The sequence below is a fragment of the Dermacentor variabilis genome, unplaced genomic scaffold (assembly GCF_050947875.1).
Source record: "Dermacentor variabilis isolate Ectoservices unplaced genomic scaffold, ASM5094787v1 scaffold_12, whole genome shotgun sequence".
Classification (NCBI taxonomy): domain Eukaryota; kingdom Metazoa; phylum Arthropoda; class Arachnida; order Ixodida; family Ixodidae; genus Dermacentor; species Dermacentor variabilis.
The window spans coordinates 27,836,867-27,860,253 of NW_027460280.1; the positions used below are offsets into that span (position 1 = coordinate 27,836,867).

At 44.9% G+C, this 23,387-nt stretch overlaps 1 protein-coding gene across 1 annotated transcript in view; it reads left to right on the forward strand.

The window, feature by feature from the left end:
• LOC142566031 (MICOS complex subunit MIC60-1-like) overlaps nt 1-23,387 on the forward strand; it is a 111,176-nt gene that overhangs the window by 18,658 nt on the left and 69,131 nt on the right. The window contains exons 4-7 of the mRNA XM_075676728.1: nt 2,824-2,908; nt 6,165-6,231; nt 13,971-14,057; nt 16,973-17,109. Of these exons, the coding sequence (XP_075532843.1) occupies nt 2,824-2,908; nt 6,165-6,231; nt 13,971-14,057; nt 16,973-17,109 (376 nt within the window). The remainder of the gene's footprint in view (nt 1-2,823; nt 2,909-6,164; nt 6,232-13,970; nt 14,058-16,972; nt 17,110-23,387) is intronic.

Here is a 23,387-nt window from a genome sequence, read left to right on the forward strand (position 1 = left end):
TTCAGGTCAGTTGCTCAAGTCCGCCAGCAGTATACGCACGAACTCCGAAACTGTGACACGTAAGCTTAACCTCGGCTGAGCGCGGTCGGCATCAGCTTAAACTGTGTATGCGGATGGCGAGGGCTGAAGTTCGTGCAGCCAATAACGCAACTTCTCACTGCAGCAACTTCTCACGCCATGCACTAGCTCACGATCATAGACTCCTCGTCGCTGTCTGCATGATCCCAGCATGCTCTGCATGGAACACTTCTTACGTCATATGCAATGTAGCCTGTAACAGAGGAGGAGGTAAGGTAGGGTGTTCAAGGCAATTAAATTCATTTGTAAAAAATCTGTGCAACTCCCGAACTTTTTTTTTTCTTTTTAGGATGTGACGGAAGCGCTTAGAGGAACCTACCCAGCGAATTTCATCAATGTCCATTGACATAAAAAAATTGCCGGAGTTGCCCTTTAAGTTTTTAACTTGGCCTCGTCCTGTTACCCTTCCCACTCCCCATCCTTCCCGGATGGTTACCACATACCAAGAAGGGAGGTCATACCCGTTAATTACAAAGATACATGCTCACCCATTTATTGCAACAACCTGGAAGTAGATAAGGAAAGCTTCAGTTGAAAAATAATATTGTGAAAGCACACCTCAGAAGCAATACATTATTTCTATTGTACCAACTTCATTTAACATACCAGTGCTATTAAAAGCAACTGCCCAGCTAGGAAGTGTTCCTTACCAAAAAATTATTTGATGGTTACCAATTTCAAGCGTTGATGAATGTATTACTGAGATGCCTGCCTCCGAAAGCAACGCATTAGAACCATGCTGGATTTTGGTGCTGCCACTTCCAAAATCACAAGGACCTCGTGTGCATTTACAGATGAGATAGCATAGTCAAGCTACAAGTGCTGGTAGTGCATGGCCAAAAAACTCTATTATTAATTATGGATTAGCATTATAATAATCAAGCATGCAACAGGTGGTTTAGAAATAGAATTTTTATACTTATTGCACTTCCAACAATGGGAATTGTGTGAACTTACTGGTACTCAAGTCAGGCGAACTGTTACATGGTCACTTTTAACTTCTGTCGGGCCAAACAGTAGTTAACTCAAGTGTAGTTAGCTGTGTTACATGGCAGGTTCAACTGCCACCGACATCTGAATGGCAGTTCCTTCAACTGACACTGGTGATCCTAGTCGAGACAAGCCAACTGACAAGATGGCAGCGTCCGTATGTGGAACGAGCGCGCCATCATTGTAAATAATGAGTGCTCCAGTGCCGAACAAGTGTTTAATTTGGTCGCAACCGATGACTGAAATACTAATTGTAACCCAGGAAGACTATTTAGTACAAGTGCACTCGGTCAAGCACAATGCCCATGTTTACACCCGCACGACCGAATTCTTCACAGTTGCAATCACACACCAAGCGACTTTGAGACATCACTGGCACCTGTATCTGCTGTGCACTGTCACAAAAACAAGTGGCTGTAGTGAACGTCCTCACCACACATGAGATGGCATTCCGTGCGCATAGAAAAAACTAGCGTGGACACTCGAGAAACACATGTAAAGACAGAAACCAGGGGATGGGCTTTGCATTGTCTTGACTATTTGACTGGCTGTTAGATTAACAAAAACAAAAAGCAAGAAACACAGTATTAAAACTAAATAAAAGGTAACTTTTGCCATAAAATATTGTCAGAAAAATACTAGATAGAGGAAGCTGTTTTAGTCGTTTGCCTTCACCCAGAAAGATCACGTACTTGTGACGCCTGCGGCAGAAAGGATGTTCCACATCCGCTGCCAAGGTTTGTGAGTGGTGGCGCTGGCTAACACTCCTAAGGTTAGTTCTAGTAGTAACACATAAATATCCAAGAAAGTGGATGGGAAAACGGCGCCACGGTAGCTGAATTGGTTAGAGCACCGTACGCGTAATGCGAAGACATGGGATAGTTCCCCACCTGTGGCAAGTTGTTTTTTCATCCACTTTCATTGCCATTAATTTATAATTTCTTTAATTCAATTAGTAAGTACACATAATTTCTCTTATGTTGTCCTTGGTGTCTTCGTTGGCTTCTCATGATATGACTAATAAAAATGGGGCCCCTTGGTTAACCCCCTTTCTTTTCATGCTAAGCAGTTATGTTATTTAATGTATGAAAATGAAAAGTAAATGAAAAGTATATTGAAATTTCTGTGCATTGTACATAATTAATTTTACTAATTCTAATTAAAAAGCTTGTTAAGCATGTGGGAGCAAGTTCTTATGCAAGTTTGTGTAGAAGGATCTAGCCCATCCTTACCAGGCAGTCTGCAGATATAGTACTCTGAAAGCTGTTTATTCTATATTTGCCAGTGGTTGAATTTTGAAGTATTTTCTTGTGAACTTCAGTGTTGCTGTGCTTGTAATGCCATGTTGTTATGAGGCAAAGCCATCCTGCTCAGTCTTGGTATTTTATATTGACAGCAATGGGGCTACGTCAATTTTTATTCTTTATTATGTTTCATAAACAGCCCTCTATTAATTTGGGTAAGCTTTGCACTGCATAATGGTGCTGTAGTGGTGCCATAAAAAAGTACCATTTCGGATTTCATGTTAACCTGTAAAAGAATGTGAGTGATGTGCCTGTGCACCAGCTTCCTGTGCACCAGCTTCCTTTTTCTTAAGCCAGAATATTGGCATTCTAGTCAGTCAAAATTATGCAAATCTTTTTGTAATGCTGGCATGCCTTGCTCTCTATTTTTCTTAAAGGGGGATAATACTGACTGCAGGTAGATTTCGCCTTGCAAAGGCATGTCACTAATATGAAGTGATTTCTTCTGCAGTAGACAGCTACCTGCTGAGAAGGTGAAGGAAAAGGCCATCGAGTCTAGTCTTCTGCGCAAAAAGACCCCTGTGGAGCCATCAAAGGTCAGTGCCTGCCTATGCAAAGTTTCCTCAGTACTAGAAAATGTTGCTGTCGCAGTCTATTGAGTGTTGCAAAAGTAAGGGTGTCAGGTGCACATGACTTATCTGGCTAAACAGCTGGCCTAGTTGCACTGAAGCTTCCCTCAGAGGTGGCATTTTGTAGTGGTCAGTTAAAATGCTACATTTGGTCGCATTACTTGATTGTTTTGCCTAGTATGAATCCGAAGTGCTCACGGGCTGCAGCAACACATCTTGAAAGCATTTTGAGGAAACAAATTGTGTCACACTTCAGACTTATTTGTTGTGCCTGCTTGTTTAAAGTAGGTCTGCATTTCTGGTGGTGGTTCTATTGAAAAGTGCTGAACACATCATGCTTATACATATAGGTGCACACGATTGTATACTTGATCATAAATAACTGTAGCAGAACAAAACTGTTTTGCTGTGTAACTCTGAGATGCAAAATAGAAGTAAAATTTTCTGCCATATACACCATTTTAGATGTCGGGCACAAAGCTGTGAAGGCTAGAGCAACTTTGACCATGCCTGCATTCACGACTGAAAAGAGCATTACTCATGGATAGCAGAAATGGGAAAATTTTGTGATTAGACTAATATTAATATGTTGTAAACAGTTACAGATAAAGACACTTTTACCTAAAATACATTATTTTTTTATTGTGCATACACGGCTGCATTCCTGGTGCCGACAGTGTCAGCACACTGGTTAATCTTTCCCTCTATCCCAGGTACAAATTTCAATCGCTGACAAATGTGCTACTGTTACTTCTCAAGCATCCATAGGTTGCTATGTTTTGTTGATAACCACGGAGCAATCAGTGTGCCACACTGTCCACGATGTTCATTGGAGACACAAGCTTGATTGGCCTGGTGTAGCAAGAATGCAAGAGGGCCGAGGATTGTGACTAAGCTAGCTAACGCATATTTTAGTCAACTTGGTTAACTAGCTGACTTAAAAGTAAACCTCATTACTTGGAGCTCAGGCAAATAAGCTGTATGATTAGTGCAATCAGATGTTGTACAAGCCTGAATGAAGCAAGCGAAATGCAAACAACTGTTGCATGGAACAGTGCTGCTTCTTTCTCTAACTTGGCATCACTGACTACAATCTGTATTTATGGGTGCACTGGCGGTGCTAGCAACATGATTTGTAGGTATGTTGTGCAGCATTAGAGACAACACACTTTCAATCTCGGAAATTTTGTAGCTGTGCTCAGAAAGTGCCTTACGTTTTGGCACTCATTAGAGCAAAATAACACTATACAACATTCAAATTAAATATTTTTTTTGAAGAAAACAAAAATAAAAAAATGTCCATTTCAAAATTCCTCAGAGCCCTCTTACAAAGCTGCCCAAGGGCAACAGGAGCAGTGATGAGATGGGTAGTGTGCATCAAGAGCAGTTGCTTCCACATATTAGTTATATCTGAAATTTGGCCATGGAAGGAATTTTGTTCAACAATCTATATTGTTTATTTTCTTAACAAACATGGCATGACTGCCCAACTGCTAAGCACAGTGCTCGGGCAAATCAAATACAGCGCAGCATCTCATGTAGCCCAGACAGGGATGGACATACACATATGCAAGTCATTTGTGGTCAAAAACGATTTCCTAATGGCCGGTGTCTGTGGGCTGCTGGCATCTGGCATCAGCTTGTCTGCAGGTTTAAAAATTGAGGAGGAGCTCCCTCTTCGAAAAGAAGGCAAACTGTCTTTTATGTGTCTCTCTGCATGCCAAGTATAATGACGAAACCTGGCTGAGATGTTCACAGCTCTGCACGGTACCTGCGGTTTCCACCTCAAGCTCAGGGAACCTTAGGAAAAAATTGAAGTCCATCTGCATGAGTCTATAGAGTCTTGAAATAAATTATGCAATATATCCAATGTTATTCGGTTTTGTGGTCTGTATAGCACCATTGACACATTTCCCTTTCACAATTTTTTTAAGGCAGCAACATCAAAAAATGAAATTTTTAAGCCTCGCTAGTGCAGTCAGTATATACTGTTAATATACTTGAGTTAGAGCAGAGAAGGCATGTTTTTCATTTTAATTGCTCATGTTCTGACTTTTGTCCCCATACTTAGTGACTTGCCTTCGATTTCTTGTGTGCCACGTATACTTATTTTACTGGTAGTTTTTGTACATGGCCATTGCCATGCAGTGCATTGTGACACTTTGTTTCGCTTACTAAAGGGACACTAAAGGCAAATATTAAGTCAAGCTAAAGTGATAGTTGTGCTCGAGAACATCTGAGGCGTCAATGTTATTGTGAACAGAGCTTTAGTATGCGAGAAATTGAGGTAAATGCAGGACACAATTAGAGAATCCTCTGGGACATTCAAGTACTAGCTTGATGACGAAGGCACTTCTCATTATAATTCTGTCGCAACTACTTGTAATAGAGAGATCGTTGTATTGCATTATAATGTGAAATAAAATGCTACTTCTCCAGCTCTATTTGAATCCCGGCCACGGCAGCCGCATTTCGATGGGGGCGAAATGCGAAAACACCCGTGTGCTTAGATTTAGGTGCACGTTAAAGAACCCCAGGTGGTCAAAATTTCCGGAGTCCTCCACTATGGCGTGCCTCATAATCAGAAAGTGGTTTTGGCACGTAAAACCCCAAATATTATTATTATCAGCTCTATTTGATTTTTAGAAAAAGCAGATTGATGTTACCCTTGGTGTGGGCGTTGAAAGGTTTCGTTTTCTCCACTGTGGAGCTGCCCGCGCTTTCACGTTTCAGCAGTTTCATTATCGCGTAGTACTGTGCTGGTTTTGCTGGCTCACGAAACTCGCAAAACTGCAAGTAGCAGACTATGCCACGCCCATGTGGTGTTGCGGAATTCCCAAACGGTCCACACCACTTGACCAAGAGCAGTTGCGGAGGCAAATCCAATGCTCTGTCTTGGCTTGGCTTCTCCATGGCCATACGTTAGCATTTTGCCCAGAAAACCATAGCGGCGTCTGTCAGGCACCGTTTACTCCTCGATGGCAGTAAAGGGCAGTGAAGGCGTATGCAACGTCACCACCCTCAAAATCGTGGGCAGACGATTTAGATTGTGCTGAATGTATGCCCTTCAGATGCAATTTTCTCGTGAACTAAGTCTCTTTGCATGAAACAAGTGCTACAATGTTTTTGGAATAGTAGTTCAACAGTCCATGTCAACTTGGTATTTGCCTTTAATGTCCCTTTAAAAGAGCCTGGTTTTTATGATGTCTTACGTTTTCTGCAGAGTGAACTGAAGCCTGCCTTGCCACCATCACCTCCAATTACTGCCCCTTCACACACACCTGTAAAAGGTTTGGTTTTTCCTTTATTTTGTATCGTGCACCTGCCATAATGTTGCCCAGAAAAGGTCTATGTTTCATGTTCAACGCTTTGTGACACTGCATCTACAATAGACCGATTTCATCACTTTTAGAGCGCATGTGCAGTAGGCTTGCGAGCACCATGATGAGAGTAGTCCTCCACGCTTTCTTGCCATACTTCGGTTCCAAACAACATTGAGGGGAGTGCCTTTGTGAATATTCCTGTGAATTCTTGAGACCTTAGTTATGTGCAGGCACTTAAAATTAAGGATGTGAGGGGGAGGGGGTGCAAGCCCCTCAGCCTCAGTTCTATTAGCTCCCTGCCTTTCCATCTTGAGGGTTAAGCAGGTTTGTCGTGATACAAATACATGCTCTTTACCATAGTTGCTCTTCCGGCTGCTGAGTAGTAGTACTACTAGCATGCTTTGTGGCAGTGGCGTAGTGAAACTCATGAAATTAAGCTGTTGTACATGCCTCAGAGTCACGAGCACTAATCAAAACAATCACGCTTAAGATGTATTACCTGCCTCTAAAGGCACTTAGGGGCCAGCATAATGTAAGGATTCCTTTCACTCGATCATACTCTTGTGCTCTTTTTTTTAAGGTCTCATGCTCGTGTTCGGCTGATATTGGTGGTAACAAAGGGGAAGAGTCACTTGAACTACTGATGAATAATGAAACGGACGAGAATTGGAATACAGTCATTACTTTATCCTAGATCTGATTAGACCTCTAATATAAAATTTCTTAATGCATGCAAACAGCGCCACTAACAGGTGGTGAAAGGTATACATGTGGGTGAGCCCTGCTGGTGACAGTAAAGCCGAGCTTAGATGACTCAGACAGTAGCATATTACATTTCTTAGTGCATCATGGTAACATCATGCAACAGCGCTTGCATGTAGCACATCCCACTTTGTCCGAACAAGCTGGAACCTACCTGTTCTTGGTGAGTAGAGGAGAGAACACGTTACCAGCTGTCTCCCTCTTCCTAATTCTCGATGCATTAAGCCAGTGTTTGACTTACTCGTGTCGATCTACTCTATCCTGCTGTTATAATGCAGTTTGCCTCCCTAGCGCATCACCGCTGTTTACATAGGTGCAGTGCATTAAGAATGCCTGTTCCACTAATGTTGACGTGGCTTATGTGGCCTTGTAGTGGGTTCTCTCTTTTGGCTGTTTTCGACATTAAAATTTCATCAATAAATTTTCTCATAAGACTGGGGGATACACTGCATGTGAAATAGTCTCGTCTGTTCTGCCTGAAATATTTCAGTTCTGGCATTGCGATCCACATTATGGACAAAAACTACCACCTGGATTCAAAATTTTCACTCTGTTCTGGTGCTGTCTGTTTTTGTTAACTCTTTCGTTCCCACACCTATCCAAATCAATCGCTAGTGATCGATGCTTTCTATCGCCGATTTCGATATGTTGCAGCCGTTGCTTATCCACTTAAGGCCATCCAGTAGTTAGTACAGGCACTGCGCTTTCAGAATCGGCTAAAATTTTTGCTCTCCGGCGATTTTGTGATTTTTGACCGACCTTTTTGTGAACTAATGGGCGTATGTTGCAGCGAAAACAGGCATGGCTGTCACCCTCTGCTGTGCTTGAGAAAAAAGCGTGCCGCTTACGATTACACCGCACTAGCATCAAAATTTTGTAATCATTGACTCTTGGCAAGTCAAGAACTAAATTATATTGCCAGCTTTGCTGTCCGACAGTGCTAAGCGGTGATAAGTAACTGAAAATGATGCCAGCTGTTCACTAGTGAGCTTTGGTTTGGAGTCCGAGTAGTTTTATTCCGCCAAAGTGTATTTCTGAAGGTCTTCCACATGTCCAACATGTGGACCTGGCATTTTCAACCAGTTTCCAAGATTTTGGGGTTTCGCTTCTCTCGTAAAATCCTGGAGAGGGGCGCTGCCGGTGCTGCTGCGCAGTTATTGAAAGTCGCTCTCATGGCATCGTCCCTCGTGGCTGCGTCGCGAGAAAAGCGTCGTGCTCGAAACTACGCTGCACCCGCACTTCATTTTAGTGATGAGGGCTCAAGTTACGATTCCAGAGGGGACAGCAAAGCAGATTGAAGCACTGACGGCGACAATGTTTTGAGTCAACATGGGACATCCGCAGCTGTTCACTGGTGAGTTTCCTTTACAGCCCTGAGTAGTCTCCTTCCTTGTGCGTGCTTATCTGCCGATCTTTTTGCATGAGCTGAGAGCTCTGCTGATTATCTTCAGGGTGCATACTTCGCTTGATTAGGATGTGCTGTCATTGGCAACAAAGAAACTTTCGGTCACGGCAAGAAGGCCGCCCGTAGCATATCTCAGTCCAGTACTATGGATCAGCGCAAGTCGGTTTACAACGGCATGGCATTCCTTTCTACTCTTCCTCTCTGCAAAGGTGATAAAGACAATCTGCAAAAATGCAAACAGATATGCTTGGATGCATAATCTTGTAGTTGCCCATCTACACCGAGAGCGATCGATCCTGGAAAAGGTGCATGACTCCAGACAAACTGCTGAAGTACGTTCCTTGGACTTCTCATCATACCATCCTCAGAAGATGCCGAAAAGCGGAACTGCAATATGTGTTACGAGGACTGCAAAGTTGAACAAAAACCGGACGTTGTGTGGGAAAAAAGCAGAGTACACCTATGCTTAACAAAATCCAGGAACTGCTTCACTGCATGGCATTAGCGATGGACTGTTCTTAGTTTCTTTCTTGTATCCGAAGGACGACATTCTACTGAGCATTTATTTTTTCAGAAACTATTCCTGGGTTCTCTATCTTTGGAATGTATATTCTGAATTTCCTTTTATATTAATGTTTTTGTAGATATCATGTTTTTTTTTTTGTCAACTGGCAGTAAAAATGGGGCTTTTTAGAGTTTTTATGTTCTATTTAATGAAATTTTTTGTTTGGCAACATATGTTTTTGGAAAGAGCATTTCATTATGTACAATATGCTATGCTGCAATGCGTGCTGGGATATTATTTGTAGTGGTACATTAAATACTTTTTTTCCGAGACCTATAAACAGACTACCATTTTCTCGTGGTAATGAAAGAATTAAGCAAGTAATGGGAAACTCTACTTTATGCAGACAGAATTAATTTGACTTAAGTGTGCAGAAGCTCTGGTCACAAAATATGTTGTATGAGTTTTCAAGCCAGCCTTTCCATTTACTATAAATGGATAATATAATTTCGGTTGCGTTTAGGTGAAGGGCCCTTTAAAAACATTAGATGGCATGTTCAGGGCACATAACTTCACTAATAAAGTTAGGGTTACTACTGCAGTGAAACCTCACTAATTGAACCCCTGTTAATTGGGAAAATGAGATAATTCAAACTCGTTTTTTTGGTCCCAACTGGTGTATGCATTATTTAATGGCATTAAACTATTAATTCAGATTTATGTGTCTGCACACTAGTTGATTCAGACAACGCTCAGAGCATGGTGAGCACGGAGCGTCATAAATGTATGACGCAAAACAGCAAAAGTGGCACTAGCGGCCTATTGAAACAAAAGCGGAGGAGTCCGCATTGCCATAGTCATCAGCAGAAACCATACTGGAATGACAGAAATGCCGAACGCTTCATGTCTGTTTGTGCGTTTACTACTGCACATGACACAGTGTTGGTCTCTTGTGCCTTCAGAAATGCATGGCTGCCATCTCTGATCGCGTCGATGTAACTGCACTTTTGTCTGCAGTGGGTGCAGCAAACAGTAGTTTCATTTCAACTCGGTGTGCATGTTGGCCACGAGCCTTCAGAACTGCATGGTTGCCATTCACGATCACATTATAATGACCATGGTTTCGTCAGTAACGGTTGCAACAATTAGTTTCTTTTTGACTCAGTGCATGGATTGGACACTTCAGAAATGCACAGTCACCATGCATGATTGCGGCGATAGCAACCGCGGTTCCATCTGCGCCAGTTTTGGTAAGAAGTAGTTCCATTTTGACTCAATGCAATGTTAGAAACACAGTGTATGCTGCCGAAGGTGAAGACAGATTCTCCGAATCTGAAGACAGACCTGCACCGAATGCCCTGTGTAGTATATTGGGGAGACTAAAAACTTCCCGCAAAGAATTTGCCAACACAAGAATGACCATTGCTACTTAAACAGGGAATGGGGTGCTGTGGTGGAACACCAAATTAGCCTCGACGGCGTTGTCGTCTTGGAGAGAGAAAACCACCAGCAGTGGCATCTTTTTGAATTGTGGCACCTCCTGAAGACACTGGGTAACATGAATCATTCATCAGGAACACTTTTCCAGCCGTTTACTCTCAAGGTCAACGAATAGCGTCTGCATGCCTGTCGAAGCGGCAAGAACGCATATAAGTACTGCTATACCTCACGCCACCTCGCCTCTGAAGGAGCCGGTCGGGCACCAAAATGTCGGGTTATTAACATAAATTTTGGTTGAAGTTTTCCTTCTCTTTAATTCATTAATGACCTACATGTCAAAGCAAGAGCTCGTTGTCAGATAACAATGCAAGAACACGGCACATGAGAATAACTAAGCAGGAAGGGTGCTCAAGAAAAAAAAACAATAAAATATATGCAGCCTTCTGTGTGCTGGTATTACAATGCACCTTCGGTTTACCTATGTTTCCGCGTATAACCTGCCACCACATATAACCCCACCCCCAATTACAACAGCCCGGAAAGAAGAAGAAAGAAGAATGTGTATTACCTGTGGAAATAACTGCATACAACAATGGTCATATCTTAGCCAAAAAAAAAAAGTTTCCATTCGTGGATTCAGGACTCAGCCAAGTTGTATCTTTGGCCTGTGGCTCTTGCTGATAATCTTCAGCTTCTGCCGTGGTGTAAAGGACAGCTGTTGAGCGCACTTCACCTTGATACAAGTTATAGTTTGCCGGTGGCACATGCACTATGCAGAAACTGTTAAATGCAAAAATGATGACTCGTAAAATGGGAGAGAATGGGCAACTGCAAAGAAAAGGAAAAGGGAGCTTCAGCATGCGTGGGTGGGGAGAGGGACGGGTTTCCTAGGGTATAATGAAGCCTTGAATGGCAAAGAACCTTGCCTTGAGCTGTGGCTTCATGGCAGTGCAGTGCATGCTGCCATGAAGCCACACCTCAAGGCAAAATTTGCGTATAACCTGCATCCCAACTTCACTAAATTGTGCTGGTTATATGTGTAAAAATGTGGTAGGTGATTTGTTTAAGTTGGCAAAAGATGACGGGCTTATGCACATTCTTTAAGTTAAAGAATTATGTTACTCCATCCCGCACAATGACCATCTTCTGTACTTTTCCTAAAGACATTCATGCTCTGCGCAAAACATCGCCATGAACCATGACCAACTTGCCAAAGTTTCCATCCATCCTTGTACAAAAGTGCAAGCCTTGAGATAATATTGTTTACAGTGAAGCAAATATTTGTTTGCTCGTAGCTCAAACAATGTATTCCGGTAGCAAAATTGTCAAATACTCGACAAGAGCAGCTTGAAATGGCACATTCTACGTGCGCATGCTCATTTTGGGCAGTGGCTTGGCTTGACTACCCTGCAACCAATAAAACAACATGCTGATCTCATGTCATCACACCAATCACAGAGTTGTATTAACAATGGTGTAAAGTGCATTTGTAACTTATTTTAATAGTAAAATGGACATAAGACTCTTTGCTGGCCCATCAGAGGCATGACACTTGTTTCTTTTGCATATATACCTGACAGCAAAGTTTTTTTTTTTTACCAATATCAGTGTGTATCATGAAAGTACTACTGTCATGCAAGATGCGTGCCTTTATGTAATGATCTCAACTTTAATTTGCTCACATCTATCCCTACATTAATTATAATTTCCACATCCCACTGCACACAAGTCAAATGCATGCAAAATTCTGATGTTCTGTTCAGGTTACTCCTGAGCCGATTTGAATTTAATGTATTACATTCAAAGGAGACATTCAGATTGTAATAAATGATGGGACGAGGTATTTCATTTTGTCATTACTTTTTTTACAATGATAAAGAAAAAAATTAGCATCATGTTTACAATTGGCAAAAAAAGATATTTTCATTCATATTAGCTGTATCAGTTTGATATTTGTCAGCAGGACTTCCAAGGCACACATAACCAAAGCAAACTGCTGTGGATACAGCATTTTTCTCACCTTTCTCATCGCAGTTTGTACAAACTATGTACATTTTTTTGTTAGAAAATATTACTAATGATTGTGATAGTCCCTAATGCGAAATTTGAGCGTAGCTCTATACGTGTTTTCATTTTGCGATATATTGGCTGGTGCAGACAATCTGCCTTGTGCGGAACATGACAAATGGAGCAAAGTGCTGCACAATCCTCGTTAGTTGGGAGATCGGGAGAGGCAGCACTTGGATGATGTGTGGGTGTGATTCACAGCAGCCACCGCAGACAGACCTCCGCTGATGTAGCGCTTTGTTTCCATATATGGCATTGGTGGCCATGCTCGCTGCATGCCATCGGTGAACAGACAACGGTGCTCAACTCTGGTGCCATCTCGTAGCGGTTGTCGCCGCAGAGCCCGTCTTGTGCGGCACTACACTTCTCAGGCTTTTGCCATCCCCTCCTCCTCCTCCGCTTTCTGCCTCATGGTTCCGCTGCACCCTCCTCCTCCACTTTTCTCCTCGTGCTTTCTTCGCTATCACCGTCTTTCTTTCCCTGCTGCGCTCTGTGTTCGCTCTTTCATCCCTTGCTGTGCTCGTTCACTCAATTACGGCGAGGGACAAAGCTAACGTGAAATGCTGGAAGGGGCACCTAAGAACTGTGCTCTAATAAATATTTATTTATTTATTTATTTATTTATTTATTTACATGTACCTTACAGGCCTTCGAGAAGGCATAGTGTAAGGGGGGAAATGCGGTAACATATTAGTATGGAATCGGGAAAGAAATACACATCAGCATAATGAAAGGAGTACGCACAGAACATGGAAAATTAATACATTAGCAAATACAATATGTAGAGCAATAACAATAAATGGTAAACAACAACATAATAGCATAGTAACATTGTAAACGTTTTTGCATGTTATACAGTTGTAAGTATTGTAAAAAAAAATTTGGGAGCACTGAAATTCTTTTAACATTGTAGAAAAAAATGCAAGAAAATTACAAAAGAGATGACGTGTTTAGACGGTTGAAACGGCATATTGATCGGTTAGCAGATTGCGAAATGCAGTGTGTTTAGATTGGCATGCTATGGTATCTGGTAGTGCGTTCCATAAACGGACCGCACGGGGCTAAGCTGAACAATTAAAAGCGTGTGTGTTGCCATAAATTCGGGTGTAGCTGAACTGATTGTTCAGTCGTTGTGACGTCGAGGATGCTTTTTTCAGGTTTGATAAGGTTAGGCCAACTGTGTGAACAAATCTATGAAATAATAATAGAAGGGAAATATCACGGCGAGTAGTTAGTGGTTGCAACGAAAGATCTATTTTTATTTGGGTTACACTTGACTGGTTACTATAATTTTTAGAAATGAAACGGCTTGCTCTATTCTATATGACCTATATATGACCTATATATATAAAAGCTTCATGTATACTTTTTTTTATGAACTAACACATTTTGTCCTCTTTGAACACACAAGTAGCTGCAGTTTCAAGAATCCCTATTTCTCTGTGGGAGTAGACAATTTGGGATAGCCTTTATAACAAAGCTGGGGCATGTTCTATGTGTCCTGACCATTCACACTTATTTTTCTAGAGAGGGCACCATCACCTCGTGATTTGGAAGCAGAGGCCCAGAGACAACTACAAGACATCAAGGAACGCAATGAACGGCTGAACTTTGGTGTGTCTTTTATGCTAATATACATGCTGGTGCCGATACTTTTTCTGTGAACCTTGAGCATTGCATATTGAAGATATGTACATTGCATCATATTTAATAGTACCAAAGTTCCTCTAGAGTTCTTTAAAATTTCTATGCTAAGAATGATGACAGGGTAGTATGCAGAATGGCTGATTTGATTACTTAGTGTTATGACCTAAAACTGTACCATAACGCTCTTAAGAGACTTGGTCAGCCTGTATTACATTCAGCACTGACACTGTAACCCTTAGTTGGACAAGATTAAGCCTGAATCCCGCAGAATCCATCCTGAATTTTGCCAGATTTTCCTATAATCACTTAAGAGGAACCCTAAAGCCCAGCATTAAATCAGTTCAGATTGGTATTCTGTGAAAAAAGGTTGATTACAGTTCAGTCTACTTAAAGTGTGTAACACAATTATTTCACTAAACTTGGTGTTTTTATCAGTAGTTTGTTATATCTATACTTGCCTTTCAAACCCATGAAAAAATAGTGGTGCACATAGCTGGGCATGGCAGTTGAAAACCACCCCTTTGTTGCAAGAATTGTGTAATCATTGCCTGTACTTGTATTGGGGATGTACTTTCTAACAATTTTTTTCATTCTTTTTGTCCTTCCACATTGGGCATGGCTGGAATCAGCCACTCAACGCATGGAGAATTTTGAGTGAGTGAGGAAGAGTGAAAGGAAAGAAAAATTAAAACTGTTGTTGGCAAATTCATCCCACGTGGGGGTGTGGGTGCACTACCTGAGTTCATCACTGTTGAGATTCGCTGTCATCACTATCTTGGCTGCCTTTGTCGTTATAGTCAGTACTGTCGACTTAGAGAGTGTGTAACCATGCTGCATCAGCGCGTTTGGCACTGCGTGTGCACTGTATCGGTACTGTGCCATAAACCACAATTGCCTTCTCCCTGTTTTTCTGTGAAATCGATTACCAGCCAGTGGAAGTTATAAGGCCCAGCCAAAGTGCACCACTGAATGTTTTTTCTTTACTCTTTTAAATACCCTCTCATTTGTTCTCACATGCCCTTCCAAATTAATTTAGGTTCTCTCTTTCTTTCTTTTTTTTAATTCTTTCACGCATTCATTTTTGTTCTTGCTTTTTTCAAGTGGGGTTGGAGCATTTGTAAGAGTACAATGCGTTGAAAAACAATTATATACAGTCAACATCCAATTTTTCAGACACCCTAAGGGCAGCGAAAGCATCAGAAAAATCGGCCACTCCGAAAAAAAAAAAAAAAAAATGAATTCATGCCTTCTACTGCCCCCAAGGGCTCAAATCACCACAGGCACGTCCGAAATAGTTCTGAAGGTTTGCCAATACACGTATTAGGTGTATTGCTGCTCATACTGTGTCATGAGATGGCAAGTGCAACCTGTGTAATACTTGCCATGTATTTTTAGGCATGTTTAGGTACCATATTCTCAGGAACTGCTACAGGTAGCACCATATTGTAGATATATATCATTTTATTAGTCATTTATTCCTATCAGACAAAACTGGATTGATTAATTTAGAACTAAAAATTTCAAGGGAAATCACTAACTTCTTTGTGTACATTAGTTCATTATAATCCATTTGGTTATAGTGAAGTTTGACTGAATATTCAGCTCTGGGACATCTTTGCAAAGGAGGTGTTCAATATTTTTTTGTCACATTGGGGATGCCATGTGCAACTTGAAACTACTTTACGAGGTTATTCAAGACAACATGAATCTCAATTCACTACTTTGTAAGGTCAACATGGTGCTTTCAAGCATCCATGCCGCAGCCCCTAAAGGGGCCTTGAAACACTTTCCTAATAGAATGCATCGCATTGCCTCACAAACCTCCTGCTGCAAAAAATTTTTTTCAATCGTTCAAGTACAAATTAGATCTAGTTAGTGGACCGATCGGCGGCTTTCTGTCTCCTTTCATTTTGACTAGCTACACGGGGGAAGCTACACAGGGGAGGTGGCAAGGGGGTCGCAAGGGTGCAATGCCCTCCTGGCCCCACCCAGACGTTAAAAGCAAAACGGCTTGAGGCCTCATCCCATGGCAGCCGCTGTATCTGCGCCACGCTTTTAATCTTGGAGGCCACGCGCAGCAGTTGCAGCAACGTGCAGCAGTCGTGTATAGACCGGTAGTGCAAAGATGAAATGGGTTTTTCTGTTTTTTGAAATTGCAGACATATATTTTTTATTTATTTAACTCAAATTAGCAGTAATTATATTACTGAGAATGTATTGGCCGATCACGATATCGGCCAATAGCTGTCGTGGGTTCAGCTGCTTGCGATGACGCTTTGTGATGACATTGCAGAAGCTGGAGCAAATGACTCTTCACTGCTTGTGACACAATATTGTAAATTCTATGCTGCATGCAGTGCAATAATGTTTAGGTCATATGTTCAAAGGAGCCTCGTTAACAGATCGGCAGTGTTTTCTTACTACTCTCCGTGGTTGCTCAGTGGCTATGGTGTTGGGCTGCTGAACACGAGGTCGCGGGATCAAATCCCGGCCACGGCGGCCGCATTTCGATGGGGGCGAAATGCGAAAACACCCGTGTACTTAGATTTAGGTGCACGTTAAAGAACCCCAGGTGGTCGAAATTTCCGGAGTCCTCCACTACGGCGTGCCTCATAATCAGAAAGTGGTTTTGGCACGTAAAACCCCATAATTTAATTTTTGTTTTCTTACTATATTCAGAAGTTTCAGGACCCCTTCAATGTTTCTGTTGTAAATTTTCTTCGCCATCTTTACCATACCACAGCAATAAGTAATGCTTGTTGTAGAATCATAACTTCATGAAGCGACGTTTTTAGGCTGTGGTTGACCATCACTGAAACTGCTGTGTATGACATGTAAAGAATGAGCCCCAAACCTAGGTTACTTTGTGTGTTCTTTTTCAGCACTGGAGCAGTCACTTCGTGAGGCTCAAGCAGACTTGGAGAGGCACACCAAGGATGCAGTGGTGGCACAGTTAGAAGCCAAGGAAGCTGCACAGAATTACACTCGCAAGTTGTACAGAGCCATCGATGAAGCCAGGGTATGTGTCTGCCTCCTATGAGGCATTTCTGTACACACTAGCAGCTCTGAGTATTTATGAAAGTGCTGCAAAAGCCAAATGCATGCAGGGCTGACTTATCATGCAGCTTGCAGAAGCACAGAATTTCTAATGTCAGTCAAATTTTCATGGCAGTTTCCAGTTGCTGAGGGTCATGTTAAATTTTCTATTGCATTGTAAAAAATAATGCCGATTTCAACACTCCGTGCTTTGAATTTATTCAAAAATAAATATCATTTTCTGAGGGCTATGGCTAGCACCGTGGCAAATCCACTTGGATGACAATCAGAGCAGCCTTCAGGCTATGTGAACAGTTGGGAAGATATCCTTTGGTGATCGCTTTCATGTTCGGGAATATTTTTACTTTACTGCGATTTTGCGTTACTCAGAAACCCGTCCGCGTTTATGACGTCACCGTTTTTGGCACTGTGCCAAGTTCACTATCTTCACACAATACCAAGTGCACCGTCGACTGTATACTTCGACATGTCCAGTGCAGGGTCTTGCAAAATCTCCAAAATTCCTGAGAGTGATTGCCCGAGAATACCACCCCTCTAGGACGACGCATCCAGCTTTTATTTTAGTCCATGATGTGATTAGTGTTGGGTTGCATTGCTCTCAACGACAATCATGCCATAATCTTGTTAGCAGGAAGCAGTGAGGCATTCCAGAAGCAACATACCCAGCTTGTGTGTTCCAGGTGAACGATAGCAACTAGTAGTGCCTAATACCGTATACTCGCATAATGATCGCACTTTTTTGTCAAAAAAATTGACGCAAAATCAGGGGTGCGATCATTACGCGGGTTAAATTTCCCGCGAAAAGAAAAAAAATTTTTTTCGTCCCGTGTTTGCTGCGGGACACCAAAACAAAAATGGCAGCCGGCGGGGCAAGCCGAACGCGCCGAACGCAATTTTCTTCTCGTGAGTACATTACGTGCATTGAAACAGTTTCTTCCGTATCAGTAATGAATAATATTGTTGCAGGAAGAATATCGGCAAGTTTGCAGCAATAATGTAGCCATGTCCGCTTTGAGGGGACAGAAACAGATGGGCGCGCTTAGCTGCCAGTGACATAGAAACACATGGCCGGCATGCTGCGGAAACTGCGGCATCTGTCTTCACTACTATCCTAATACGGCACGTTTCCGCTAAGGGTGGGTGAATATCTTAGCTGTGTTACAAGCGTCGGCGCATGAATAGGGTACACTTTTAACGTATCAGTGTAAACATGGCTACTATCGTTGCCGCTCGCGATTTGTTGCGTGCCCACGAGTACAGATGAGATGAATCGAAAGGCGCCTTTTTTGTTGTTGTTGACCACAACAATTATAAAGCCTACACAGAATAAAGGCAAGTTTGGTTGCAGCTTTTTTTTTAGTCATGGAAGTGCGGAAAGTGATGAAAGTAATGAAATGAGGCATCTACTTAAGAATGTTTGGTGTGTGCAGACCGCTTGGTTCGTCTTGGAAGAGTTGTTCGCGCAGCATTCAACAGATGGTAAGCGCGATCAATATTAGCTAGACTAGGCACATGGCATATTGCTGTGGCAAGTTCGGGGTGCGATCATTTCACAGGAAATAAAAAAAATCGAATTTTGACGACAAAATTCAGGGGTGCGATCATTACGCGAGTGCGATCATTATGCGAGTAAATACGGTACTTGGTCACATCACTCTTGGCAATTGTCGCTCAGCATTCATCCTCTGGCACTCTAGCCATTGCGCGGCGACTTGCTACAAAGAAATGAAGTGGCACAAAAATGCAGCAGTTCTTTATAAAGCGTCACGGAAAACAGGACGATATCCAAAATTGGCATCATTCTAAGTACTACAGTGTGTCTTTCAATATTTGCCATAAACCCGCTGAGGTTGCAAAGGGTTGGTGTGCTCCAGCTGTTTATTCTCGGCATTGGAGATGTCGCTGGGCTTTTTATTGCCTTTGCATCAAGAAGAATGCAACCACGTTTGCGACTTGGCTTTTAGGCTTGATTTATGTGGTGGGATGGATTGCCGATTTAGTCTGAGGATGACTGTGACGTCGTCGAGCTGCAACAACTGACACCGGTGGCACCTCGTCTCCAGTGCTATGTGGTCTTGTCTGGCATGCGGACAAGCAGCGATGAGGCACTGGCATGAGATACCACTTGTCCAGCGGACCAGGTTGGGCCAGGACGGAAGTTGCTGGCGAAGACCAGAGCTCCTGACTCCGGCAAAGGGCTAGGACGGCACCCTCGGTCAGCAGCCAGCTTCTGCTTCAGCTGCCTCAGGAGCGCTGTCCAGATGCAAGATGTCCAAGGGTGTCTTCACCATCCGGCCCAGCAGGAGCTCACAGGAAGCACGGCCAATGACATCGTGGGGTGTGGTCCAGTACTTGAACAGTAACCGGGCAACCTGCGTCCGAAAATCCCTAACCGTGCTCTTCTTGAGCTTGGCCTTGATGGTCTGTACCATCCGCTCGGCTGCACCGTCTGAAGCTGGGCGGTACGGCGGAACCATCATCCAGCGGATTCCGTTCTTTGTCAGACAGGCCATATATTCTGTGCTGGCGAAAGCGGGACCGTTGTCGGACACGACGACGTCTGGCAACCCCTGGCAGTGCTGACAGCGCCGAAATGGTCGCGCCTGCTGATGGAGTGGTGACAGGTAGAACCTCCACCCACTTCGAAAAGGCGTCCGCCACCACCAAAAAGTAATGGGCCTTGAAAATCCCCCCAAAATCCGCATGTAGGCAGGACCAGGTTCTCTGGGGGAACGGCCAGGGGGTGATTTCCACATGATGTTAGGCCCACTGATGCTCCTGGGAGACTTGGCAGCTCTGCACCATGTGAGCGATGTCCTGGTCCAGGCCAGGCCACCAAACAAGGGACCGGGCCACCATCTTTGTCTTTTTCACACCAGGGTGTCCCGCATGTAGCAACTGCAGGACCCTGGACCGGTAACTTTGTGGGATCACCAACCTGGAATTCCACAGTAGGCAGCCCTGCTGCAGGCTCAGCTCGACAGCCTTGTGGCTGTAGGCCTGCTGAACCAACTGCTCCCCTCGGGACACCGCCTCGACCACCTGGGACAGGACTGGGTCCCGGCTGGTTGCCTGTGACAGCGCAGGCAACCAACTTGCCCAGCTTGCCGTGTCAACCAGCCGGGACCCAGTCCTGCGGGTACAGCATGAACACTTCAGCAAGCTCTGGAACAGCAGCAGGCAGCTCTCTCTGGCAGGGGCAGGCGGCTCAGGCGTCAGCAGGTCCCAGGTCCTTTCCTGGACATTAGACCAGCTGGTAGCTGTAGGCCACCAGCCTCAAGGCTCAGTGTACCACTCGATGTGATGCCTGCACGGGAACTGCCTTGTCAGGCCCCAGCAGCCCCAACAGTGGCTTGTGGTCCATGACCACCTCGAATTTCTGGCCCCACAGATACTGGTGAAAGTGCTCAAACCCGAACATGAGGGCCAGGCCTTCCTTGTCCAGCTGGCTGTAATGTTGCTCTGCAGCATGAAGCTGACGGGAAGCAAACTACACAGGGCGTTCTGGCCATCCTTGTCTCTGTGTGCCAGGGCGGCTCCCACACCATAAGGCGACGCATCTATGGTTAAGATGACACGCTTGGCCGGATCAAAGTGTGCCAGCTCAGGAGCCTTGGTGATTAACTCCTTGCTGGGGTAGAAGGCCATGTCCTGCTGCTTCTTCCAGACCCACTGCTGACCATCTCGAAGAAGAAAATGGAGCAGCGGTAGATGTGCTGACAGGTTTGGCAGGAGACTCCTGTAGAAGTTGATTAGGCCGAGGTAGCTTTGAAGTTCCTTCTTGTTGTGTAGCTTAGGCACCTTGAGCAGAGCATCAACTTTGCGAGGGGCAGGGGCGAGGCCGGCTTGGGAAATGACATGTCCCAGGTACTCAACACTGGGGGCCAGGAAAATGCACTTTTCCAGCTTGAGCTTGAGGCCGGCGTCCTGCAGTCGTGCCAGGACATTGTGCAGGTTCTGCATTTGGTTCCTGGCGTTGGTGTCGGTAATCAGGATGTAATCCAAGTACACCGCCACGTGCCTCATGCACCTGAGAAGGTTGTCCATCTCCCTCTGAAAAAATGGCTGTGGCTGAGGCTACGCCAAACGGTAAGCGCATGTGCTGAAAGAGCCCCAAAGTTGTTGATATTGTGACATACTTCCGGGAGGCATCCTGGAGCACCAGTTGCTGGTAAGTGTCTCTGAGGTTGAGCTTGGTGAACTTTTGTCCCCCAGACAATGCTTGACAATATGGCATAGCGAGGGCTACGTAACAGTAGCGACAGAGTTAATGGTAACCTTGAAATCCACTGTCATCTCGAGGATTGAAACTATGGGAGCGGCCCATTCAGACGTCTTGACGGGCACCAGGATGCCCTCTCGCTGTAACCATAGCAGCTCCTGGGTGACCCCGTCCTTCAGGGCGAATGGCAGTGGGCTAGGCTTGAAAAAAACGAGGCCCAACTCTCTCAGGTACATAGATGGTGGTTGTCGTGCCGGCGAATGTGCCCACCTCTGGCTGGAACAGGGACTTGAGTTCGGTCGGGAGGCTTGGGACGTCTTACACCATGTGCAGGATGGTTTCCTGGTGCTCTGGCAGATCAGCACCTAGTGGGTGAATCCAGTTTCAGCCCAGCAGCGTTGGCGACAACACCTTCGTTAATTAAAGGGGAAGGATTGTCTCCTTGTTGCCAAAGCAAACGCTGACCTGGGCCTGACCCTGGACCTGGGAGAGCTGCCCAGAGTATCTGCGCAGCATCACGCCCGAAGCCTCGACGGACACGCCGGGGAACGTACGCTTGAACAGTTTCCTGGTCATGACCGACACGCTGGTCCTTGTGCCCAGTCCCATGGAAATGGGGTGCCCACAGACTTCGACGTTCAGCATGTATGGCAGCACGGACGACGGTACAAGGCGTGTGCGCCACATGTCGAAAATCGGCGGGTCCTCGGCTGCAGCCTGGCCGCGGAGGAACTCAAGCCTGCGGCCACACATCCCCGCCGCGTACCCTTGCGACGACTAGCCTGGCCAGGAGCGTGTGTGGAACATGGGCTTGATCCAGGCTGCTGCGGCTGTCTGCTGTTTGTCCTCCCCCCTAGGCATACCGTGCAAGGTGCCTAGTTTTCCTGCACGTGAAGCATTGTGCTTGCGAGAACTGGCACTGTAAGGGGGAGTGGGCACCCCCACAGCGACTGCAGGTACTGCCTTTTGTCGCCATCATGTTGAGTGCCGCTTCCACCAACACGTACAATCTCTCCGGCATCCCTGGCCGCAGCATCCATCTCCAGTGCTGCCTTCACGGCGTCGTCCACCGAGGGGTCGGAAAGCTCCAGGAGTCATGTCTGCATGGCAGGGTTGTTTATGCTGCGGACAGAACGGTCCTGAAAGCTGGTCCCTGAAGGCGCAGGCACTGCGCTAACACTCGTAGTGCAGCAACGAACTGACCGAGGGTCTCTCCTTCCTGGCGGCTCCGGTTGTTGAAGCGGAACTGCTCCATTAGTGTGGACGGTGTCAGGCTGAAATGCGAGTGCAATGTGGTGAGCAGCTCCTTCAGCGTCTTAACATGCGGCGGCCAGCTTGAGGAAGTCAAGCAGGAGACTGAAGACGCGGGTCCTGCAGCTGGCCAGGAAAATGTCCCACCGTTTCGCCTCTGCTGTGTTGTTTGCCCAGAACACGTGGACTTGTTCCTCCTCATAGACTGGCAAGGCGGACCCATTTCCCTTGAATGGCTCGAGCCTCCCATACAGCGGCATGGCGGCAGGAAGGGGGGGGGGGGGGTGTTTCGCCACTCGCGGCGGCGTGGGTCGATCCGTGGGCTATACTTGTCGCCAGTGTCATGATCCGCCCGGGTTCGTGAATGAAGCGGGGCTCGAGACACCCGTCCTCAGACAGACGCTCCGCAGCGTGGTGGTGGGGAGCGATGACTGACCGCCAGCAGTTGTGCTCGTCGGCGTTTATTTGGTGATGTGATCAATATTGCCCACCGAGCCTGGCGGACCAACGAAGATTATGCCCGAAGGGGCGTCACATGCTCGTCACAGTGTACTGTCAAATGCTCATATGCTGTGGCCTAAAGTTCACGGCACGATGCGAAAATGCACTCGCAGCGAAAGCGAGAGTGCACAGACATGCGTGCAGATGTGCAGTCGGTCACTGAACCAGTGCAATCGTTGCATTGAGGTTTCATTGCTTTATGCTCCATTTGATTATACAGACAGTCCACTATAAGAATATATTTCACATAGTTCGCTCTCAGTGAT